At 54.7% G+C, this 9,276-nt stretch overlaps 3 protein-coding genes across 3 annotated transcripts; 1 reads left to right on the top strand and 2 right to left on the bottom strand.

Annotated features, from left to right (window-relative positions):
• Positions 1-2,198: 2,198 nt before the first annotated feature.
• IUM83_05428 (Erythroid differentiation-related factor 1) lies at positions 2,199-3,107 on the top strand (the record flags this gene model as incomplete). The annotated part of the gene is made up of 3 exons (XM_067929564.1): positions 2,199-2,628; positions 2,771-2,826; positions 2,943-3,107. 3 exons carry the CDS (start codon positions 2,199-2,201, stop codon positions 3,105-3,107), a joined length of 651 nt encoding a protein of 216 aa, XP_067799779.1.
• Positions 3,108-5,396: 2,289 nt separating this feature from the next.
• IUM83_05429 (5-methyltetrahydropteroyltriglutamate-homocysteine S-methyltransferase) lies at positions 5,397-7,699 on the bottom strand (the record flags this gene model as incomplete). Its single annotated transcript, XM_067929565.1, has 2 exons — positions 5,397-5,963; positions 6,020-7,699. The coding sequence occupies 2 exons, from the start codon at positions 7,697-7,699 to the stop codon at positions 5,397-5,399; spliced, it is 2,247 nt and encodes a 748-aa protein (XP_067799778.1).
• A 340-nt stretch (positions 7,700-8,039) lies between these two features.
• On the bottom strand, positions 8,040-8,532 carry IUM83_05430 (Major facilitator superfamily domain-containing protein 6; the record flags this gene model as incomplete). The annotated part of the gene is made up of 2 exons (XM_067929566.1): positions 8,040-8,346; positions 8,408-8,532. The coding sequence occupies 2 exons, from the start codon at positions 8,530-8,532 to the stop codon at positions 8,040-8,042; spliced, it is 432 nt and encodes a 143-aa protein (XP_067799606.1).
• Positions 8,533-9,276: the final 744 nt, after the last annotated feature.

Below are 9,276 nucleotides of genomic sequence, written 5' to 3' on the forward strand. Positions count from 1 at the left end.
ATCGCCACATCAGTGTAGTACGTGAACCCAATGGACTTCGTGTGCGACAGGATTTGCTGCACGAGCTACCGCACGACAGGATCGCGAGCGTAGGACTTCGTGTCCGACGAGGCGAAGTGAGATCTTTTCCGTGCCAGACGGCAGCCGCGCGAGCACTTTGGAATCCGCCGGCTAACGAGCAAGCCGGGCGAGCATTGTGGAATCTGCCGGCTAACGAGCAAGCCGGGCGAGCAGTTTGGAATCCGCTGGCTAACGAGCAAGCCGGGGAGTGGTTGAGGACGAGACGGCTGACGAGCAGGCCGACCAACGGAACGACGCGCTCCCGGAACGAGTGCTAGGGACGAAACGGCGAGTAGAACGGGGCGTGTAACCAGCGACGGCTCGGTGGACGACTGTACGACGTGGACGATTCCGGAGGGACGTCCAGGAAGCACTCGGCTTCCAAGTCTTTCGACGGCTGCAACGATTAGGGCAGGCGCGCGTGGGCGTACGCCCGAGTGGCTAGGGAGGCGACCAGGGCGGAACTCAAGTTGTTTGTGTCGGGCGGGCGTGTATTGAGGTTAGTTGGTAACTCGGTTGATAGCCTAGCTACCTCGACTTTGTGTTGTAAATAAAATAGGTGTCGCTGCCAGTCGGGCACGCACCGGCGCGGTGTCATACGTTGTGACATCGTCGGCCTGACGGACTTCGGACTGCATCAGCACAGTCACGACCAACCCCAAGCGTGTGGGGCGAACACGTTGCACTACTTTCGTTGAATGGCTGGAGTAAATCCGACAATACTACGGTCCTGACATTCTAACTCGCTCGCTTCGTCTGATTGCTTTTCAGTCGATCATGATATCGATTGACATGCGCTGGCGATCTATCGTACTAACCTACCTCTACGATATTGATCTAACGGTTGTGGCTTCAGTGATGGGAGTGTCAACGCGGTCCATCTCTCGCTGGGGCTATCTGTTCCGTCGGCGTGGTAACGTCATTCCAAACGCTCGAATCGAACGGAAGACGTGCTGGCCTCCAGAGACTATCAAGTTTGTGAAGGGCTTCGTCGAAGAACATCCTGTTTTTATATCGAAGAGCTCCAAGCAGCTTTAAAGCCAGCGTTTCCTGCACTACCAAACATTTCTACTGCTATTATATGCCGTGCGCTGAAATTCGACCTTGGTTTAACGCGCAAGGTCCTGACGAAGAGAGCGAGAGAAAGCGTCCCCGTCGAAATCGATGCTTACTACAAGAAGTTCTATTCTTGCAGCCCGACAACCGATCTATTCTTGTTCTGCGTTGTGCTTGGGACTGGCGGTTGATTAGCTTATTTTTAACTTAGAGTTAGGCTGCGATTTATGATCATCGCGAAGGATTTGCTCGTTGGTTTAGAGCCCTTAATCGCATGCCAAAGTTCGTGCAAAGCACAATATATAATAAAGTACTTATAATATCATATGATAGTATTAATATGAGTGGGTGTGTACCGGAACTCCACCACCACTACAGACCCGCACCAGAACAAAGTAAACACCAGCACCAACGCTCTAGTATCGAAATCAGTTTAAAGGTTGCTTTTGTTAACGATTTTTACGTCCAGATACGATTATCATAGTAGCCGGGGATAACATGAAATTGAGGTTTAGTCAGCTGTGTACACCGTGCGCACTAGTTCGAGCGCTATGTGCTGACATAACGGTCTTCATCGCCTGGACACGCGCCTGTAGTGCCTGCATGGGGGAGCGGAGGCCGTGTTGCCCTCAGTGATGTTGTCTGTACAGAAAACACCCACGGAGGGGATGTGCGCGGTACTATTCGACATCCAATTTCTCAGTTCGTCCGCCGCCATAGTCGATAAACCTCGATCAATTCTTTAGTAGGGAGCTTCGTGAATGTTAAAATGTAATCAATCTAGCGATAGTCACCAACCTATTTGGAATTCTAGAGGATGCGCAGGATACAATTCATTTTCCAATAAAGGGTACTGTTGTAACTTAATGCCTTGGCTCACGACAATTGGGGGGGTTCCCACCGGTAACTCTTGAGTAGGCGTTTTGGGGGGTTCCCACCGGTAACTCTTGAGTAGGCGTTTTTGAGAACCTAACCTGATTCATTACTTTCCTACTCAATAACCCGTCAGAAGGTGCGGATTTTTGCAGTAGGATTTCTGCTACTGCAAAAAATATTGAGTAGGGGGCGGAGGAGAAGGTCTCATGGCGAAGAAGAAGCAGCAGAAGCAGCAGAAGCAGCAGGGTGAATCTCGTGCTCGAGGGCCTAACTGGACTACAATTGAGATCCTGAAGCTCATCGAGGCATGGCGAATTGAGCTGGATACCCCAGCAGAGAAGGGGGAGTCGACGGCCCTTCTTAACACGCGAGTATTCGAGCAATTCAAGACGCTGTGTGGTGGCACCACGTCTCGCAGTGAGAAAGCAGTCATCGACAAGAAGAACAACTTGCCTGTTGCGTACAAGTTCATAGTCGCATTTAACAACAACCGTGTGGTCGGATCAACCGGCCAGCCTTGTTGGTTTGAACTGTCACGTGAGCAAAAGAAAACCATCAAGGCTGCTAACAAGACGGACGCTCGCAATGCCGACATGGACATAGCCGTATTCAATGCTTTGAAGAACATCTTAGGCGGTGATGACTCTGTCGAGCCTTCCGCTTTAGTTTCCTCTACGCCTATCTTTGAGAGAGAGGATAGTAGTGATCCTCGTCAGACATATTTTGCGGACTTCGCTGACAACAACCAAAACACGGATGCAGCGCAATCTTCGTGCAGTGGTGGAGACGAAGGCCTTCTCGTTGACAACATCCCTTCGTCGCCAGGTTCTGATGGTGCGTCCGAAGACCAAGAAAACACACAGCAGAACAACTCCATTCAAGGCAAAAAAAAATGAAAGCAGATTTCGGAGCCAAGTAATGATCAACGCTTCCTCATGAATTTGGTTCAGCTACAGACGGATGCTATGGTAAACAAGCTCGAGGAAATTCGAGCCGATCGTCATGCCGCTCTACGACAACGTGTCAAGGAAAAGCAGGAGAGCCGCGAACACCAGGAGCGCGAGAGGGAGCGCGATCGTCAGCTTCTGCGCGAGTTATTTGGGAGGCGCGACTAGCACGGGTTTGTTCTTACTGAACAGCAGCAATGTATCGCGAGTTTTCGTGGCTGGACTTTCTGGAAGGCTTCGGCTGGATTGCGGTGGATTTGCAGCTCTCTCTCGCTGAACATAGCGGCGGTTGTAGTAAATATCGTTTTCATCAATGAGGAAGTTGTGGAGCGAACAAAGAGCGTAGACAAGCGTTGGAATGAACTCGAAGTCAGTAACAGCGGTCGGATTTGCACGAAGAAGAATGCGAAAACGGCCCTTTAGGATTCCGAATGCTTGCTCCACTTTGTAGCGAATTCTAGATAATGCACGATTCAGGGTCTTAATGCTTGTGTCTTGTGCTACTTGCGTCATTTCATAAGTCGTGACAAAATTGCGCCGATTGGAATACGCGCAATCACCGAGTAAAAACATTGGCAATTCTGCAGTAGTGGTAGCAGAAGTAGCAATTTGTCTGGTTCGTATTCCTCCTAGCCAGGTTTCATAATTCCGCCCCAAGTAGCTGGTAGTGAAAATGCGATGGTCACCTACTGATCCAGGCCATCCGATAACTACATCACGAAACTTACGTCGATCATCGACGGCAGCATGAAGAACTGTACTGTAAAACCCCTTGCGATTGTAGTATTTCTGCCCGCATTTACGCGGACGAAGAATGGGAATGTGAGACCCGTCAATACTGAGAGTAGCTTGCGGAATTCCAGAACGTTGTTCATTTCGCAGTGCAATTTCAACAAGCTCGGTTTCAGACGGCAAGCATATCAATCCAAGTGCACAAACAGCGTCGGCTACGCGTCGAAGTATCGCTACACGTCGATAGACCGATTCCAAACTTCTCATGCAGCACCCGTAGCGTCACGCCGTGAGCACTATAATAGAGAAACGCGAGCAGCACATTTCTTGCCGGAACAGCTTCACGGTAGTTCGTATTTTCCCGCGTAATACGATTTTCCACCATGGCAAAGAGCTTTTCAAACGTAAGTCGCCGCATCCTAAAGCTGCCATGAAAGCGTTCATCATCGAACAGTGACTGGGAGGCAACCAGCTCACGGATCCATTCCCCACTACGCGGCTTCACCCACCACTTTTCTTCGTCATTGCATTGGTCGACCCTGACAAACAATCCACTGGTACAGGCATTGCCACTGAGCAAGTACTGCACTGCTTCATCAGTGTCGTCACTGTCCTCGCCGCCGCTAGGTGATGCGTAGCCTCGAGACAGAAACCTATGCAGAACTACTAGAGTTCCGCTAGCTAGCTCTTTCATCGTCAAGCAGCTCTTAGGAATGGACGAAAGGCCGCGCCTTCTCAAAATATGCCGGTGGAAACACAACTCATGATTTCGCTGGATTTATTGAGTCGCCAATCTTGAGTAGCCTACTAAAAATTTGCCGGTGGGAACACCCCCCAATGAATCAGTCTCCTAGATATTGAATATAAATAGCGAGGGCTTCAGAGTTTTATAGGCTGCATTTCGTTCGCAAGGAATTTGCTAAATCAACTTTTATTTGTCACGACTACGTGAATGCAGCTCTGTTGTCGCTGGGGTACGTCGCGAGGATTTTGTGGTGCGAGTGGATGACGATCAAGTTATAGGTCTACAATAGGCAGTACCCGTACCGCGATATAACGCACATCTCCTTCGCAATGCAGTCTGTATAATGTAGGTGATGGTGATGCTGCAGATGCTCAGCCAGTCTTGCTCAGATTCACAGAAGAATGTACGCAAGCTATGACGTAGCATATTGCCAGAATGCTCGCGGCTTTCACCGATAACTCGCGTTGGGGGCCAGTAAATGGAGCTTTCCATCGCATACGTCTTCAACTGTAACGAAGAAGGCTACCTGCATCCGCTCTCTTCTTCATAATATGAATATTATACTACGTAGTACTATCGACAGCGTATCACATTGAACTTAATATTACTACTACCTTAGTATTAGTAGCAAGAAGCAATTACACGTATCACCATTTCAAAAAATATCAGTGCCTAAAGGTCCATTTATGGAAAATTCCTCACGAGTTAAACAAGTCAATCGCGAAACTACCTAAAGAACAAGTTGAAAGCCATGTTTCCAGTCAAAACCAAACTCTTTATTTTTCAGATCATCCAAGGTGGCGAGATATCCTGCTACTATGGTCTCGGCAGCTTGGCCATACCTGCACTGGGTGCTGAGGACATGTCGAGTGAGCGAAGCCACTGGGTGTTACCCCAGCGCTTGGCGCACATTTCATCGATGAAAAACGCAGAGCAAGCTTCTTGGTCTTCTCCTAGTGGGGTGAGAGAGGTAAGGGTGCTTACAGCGAAGCGCGCACCTCGCGGGTGGCGTCCACCATGTTGCGCAGGGCGGCGATGGTCTCGGGCCACTTGCGCGTCTTGAGACCGCAGTCCGGGTTCACCACGACCTGCTCCGCCGGCAGAAGGTTCAGGAAGCTCTTGAGCTTCTTGACGATCTCGTCCTTGGGCGGCACCACGGGCGAGTGGATGTCGTACGTGCCCGGGCCCAGGTCGCGCTTGTAGCCGATGGCCTTGAACGAGCGGATGGTCTCGTCGTCCGAGCGAGCGTTCTCGATCGAGTTGACGTCAGCGTCGATGGCGTCGATGGCGTGCATGCAATCCGAGAACTCGCAGTAGCACATGTGCGTGTGGATCGACGTCTCGTTCTTGGCGACAGCGGTGGACAGGCGGAAGGCGTCCACGGCCCAGTTCAGGTACTCGTCCTTCTTGGCGGGCTTGAGCGGCATGCCCTCACGAAGAGCGGGTTCATCCACCTGGATGACAGCGCACTTGGAGGCCTCAAGGTCGGCCACCTCGTCACGCAGGCACAGGGCCAGCTGGAACGCCTGGTCCTTGCGGCTGATGTCCTTGCGGGGAACGACCAGTTCAGAATGGTCACGGGGCCCGTGAGCATGCCCTTCACCGGCTTGGAGGTGAACGACTGGGCCACCACGAACTCGCGCACGGTCATGTCGGCCGGACGCTCCAGGTCGGCGAAGATGATCGGCGGACGCACGCAACGCGAGCCGTAGCTCTGCACCCAGCCGTTCTGCGTGAAGGCAAAGCCGTTCAGCTTCTCAGCGAAGTACTCGACCATGTCGGTACGCTCGGGCTCGCCGTGCACCAGGATGTCGAGGCCCAGGGCCTCCTGGATGCCAATGTTGTACGCGATCTGCTCGTCGATCTTGGCGCGGTAGGCCTCCAGCGAGATGTCGCCGGCCTTGAGCTTGCGGCGCAGGGCGCGGATGGCGGCGGTCTGCGGGAACGAGCCGATGGTGGTGGTGGGCAGCACCGGCAGGCCCTTGAGCTGCTCCGGGCGGCGCTCAGCGAACGGCGAAGGGCGCTTGAAGTCGGCCTCCGTCACGGCGGCGAGGCGCGACTGCACAGCGGCCTTGGCCGGGTTCTTCTCGTAGTACGTGGCCCAGGCTTTCTTGGCGGCGTCCACCTCGGCCTTGGCGGCTTCCTCGCCGATCTCGGCGATCTTCTTGACCACCTCCAGCTCCGCCAGCTTCTCGTAGGCGAAGCTGAGCACACCCAGCAGGCCGTCGGTCTCGCCGGCGTTCAGAGCCTTCTCGCACTCCGTCGTGTACGGCACGTGCTGCAGCGACGAGCTTGTCTGGATGGTGAGCTCGGCACCCTCGGCGTTGGCAAGCACCTTGTTGATCTCGGCCACCTGGGCCAGCACCGTCTCGGGGTTGAACTTCCACACGCTGCGGCCGTCAATCAGACCAGCGCCCAGGCGCTTGCCAGCCGGGAAGCCGAACTTCTGCAGCACCGACAGGTTGTCGCCGCGCGTGAAGTCGAGCGAGATGGCCGACACAGGGGACGTGGCGAACCACTGGTACACGTCGTGGTTGATCTCCTCGAAGTACGTGGCCAGGTTGATGGCCACCTTCTCGTGCTGGATGGCGCCCTTCTGGTCATTGGAGCCGTACACGGTCGGCAGGTGCTTGGCGAGCTGCTCAGCGCTGGCGCCCACGAGCGACGGCTCGTGCACCTGCACCTCCTGCACGCCCAGGCCGGCCAGCTCGTCGATGAGGGCCGTGTAGAGCGGCAGCACCTTCACCAGCAGCTCGTCCAGCGAGGCGCCGTCGTACTTGCTGAGGGCAAGGTAGGTGAGGGGGCCCAGCACAATGGGCACCGTCTTGTTGGGGCCCACGACGGCCAGCGCGCGCTTGACGCCGCTCAGGTACGAGCTGAAGTTGGCCTTGGGCGTCGACTTGGCGCTGAGCTCGGGCACCTCGTAGTGGTAGTTGGAGTCGAACCACTTGGTCATGTCGAGCGCCGGGATGCCGTCCACGCCGCGCGCCATGGCGAAGTACTGCGCCAAGCCGGCGGGTACCTTGGCGAAGCGCTCGGGCGCCAGGCCCAGGTAGAAGGTCCAGTCCAGCACGTGGTCGTAGAGCGAGAAGAGGCCGACGCCCACGCGGCCCACGCCGGCGTCGAGCTGCTTGCGCCAGTTGGCCTCCTCGACGGCGTGCGCCACCTGGAAGAGCTCCTCCTCGCTGATCTTGTTGCGCCAGAACTTCTCGAGCGCGAACTTGAGCTCGCGGTTGGGGCCCATGCGGGGGAAGCCCAGGGTAGCGCTGTCGACGGCGACCATGTTGGAATGTGAAGGGGTTACTTGACTGGGACGGACTTGTAGCGGAGTGCGCGCCAGCGAGCAGATGCAGGAATGAGCTGCTCGGTGACGTACGTGGGAGGGCGGAAGCGAATGCGAATGCGGAATCGGATGGATGGCTACGACGCCCGGGGCGGGATGACCTCGGCGCGAGCCACAGCGCCACGCTGGACGCCCATCCCTCGGGCGCACCGGAACGTGCCGCACATGCCTTGACGCCTTCTGATTCGCTGGGTTCGGCCAATCACAGGCGAGCGCACTTCAACTTGGATTTGGCAAAACTTCAGAAATGACTCACGACGGACAGACAGACAGACAGACACTAGCTTGTCAACGCAAAACGCAGCCATTTGATTGTCGCCCATAGGTCGGGGGGATGTGTGCGGCGGTCGGGAGGATCTCTATCTAGTATAGTCGTCGGAGTCACGCGTTTACTGCAAGGAGGGTCTGCTATCTCTGCTGGCGGCGGGGCGACTACGACTTTGGCGCCGGGCTCGCAGCCCGTTCGCGCGTCCAGGTGCACCAGGTCCAGGATCTGCCGCACGTTGCTCGTGGACGACAGCCACTCCTTAAACTTGAGCTGGATCACCACCTCCATCGTGCGCTTCTTCGTCAGGTCGAACTCGTCGCTGGTCACCAGCTGCCGCAGCGACTCCACCGTTTCGTACTGCTCTCACAGCAGCCACGTACTCGGGAGGAATCGGGAATGGCCGCTCGGCGGGACCCGCGCCCGCCACGGGTTTTACGGGAACACACACGTCGCGGAAGGTCTCGGGCACCTGGAGAGAGATCAGGGGTTTATCCATGTCCGCCATGCTATCTGTAAGCCGAAGCATAATGACGCTAAAGTGAACACTTTGCATCAAACGACGCACCTGCACCAGTAGTGCGCGTACCTTTCGCTGTCGAGATCCAGGAAGGTGTTCCAGCAGCCTTGTGATTCTCCGTTGCATAGGAACGGTACCGTAGACAACTGCTGCTTCAGACCAGAATACTTTGTGTTGTGGCGGCCCCAGAATCACGACGTTCTCGCCGCTAACACCGGTGATAATGTGTAAACGTTGAGGCGCGTGTCCAAGCAGTTGCTGCAACAAGAAGGAGCAAATTAGAAATAGTGAATACAATGTCACCGGTGCCGAGGGTCGATCGAAGTGCAGTCCTTCGTACCTGACTCGGACGAGACCCGAAAGCGACGTGAGCTGAACGTTCTCACATCGCTCCATAGACAAAATCCCCGTATCTGGTGCCATAATGACCCGGCAGTTCTTGCAAGCTGAAATCGTCACATTTGTGATAAACGGAACAAGTAAAGGTTAAGGAAAACCTGGGTATACCTCAGCGGAATCATCGGACAGCAATACAAGGACACACTTTGGTACCGGGCAAATACACACATACAACAAGGGAGGTGAAAGGATATCGAACAGGTCCCAGGATGCAGATGTAGGAATCCTGGCAGAAAAGATGATGACATCAGAGAGCTGACCCCCCTCACCAGGTGCAAGCTCGTCCGCACGCTGATCACTCGTAGTCCTGACAAGCCATGAAAAGAACGGCAG

This window comes from Phytophthora cinnamomi, assembly GCF_018691715.1.
Source record: "Phytophthora cinnamomi strain GKB4 chromosome Unknown Contig4, whole genome shotgun sequence".
Classification (NCBI taxonomy): domain Eukaryota; phylum Oomycota; class Peronosporomycetes; order Peronosporales; family Peronosporaceae; genus Phytophthora; species Phytophthora cinnamomi.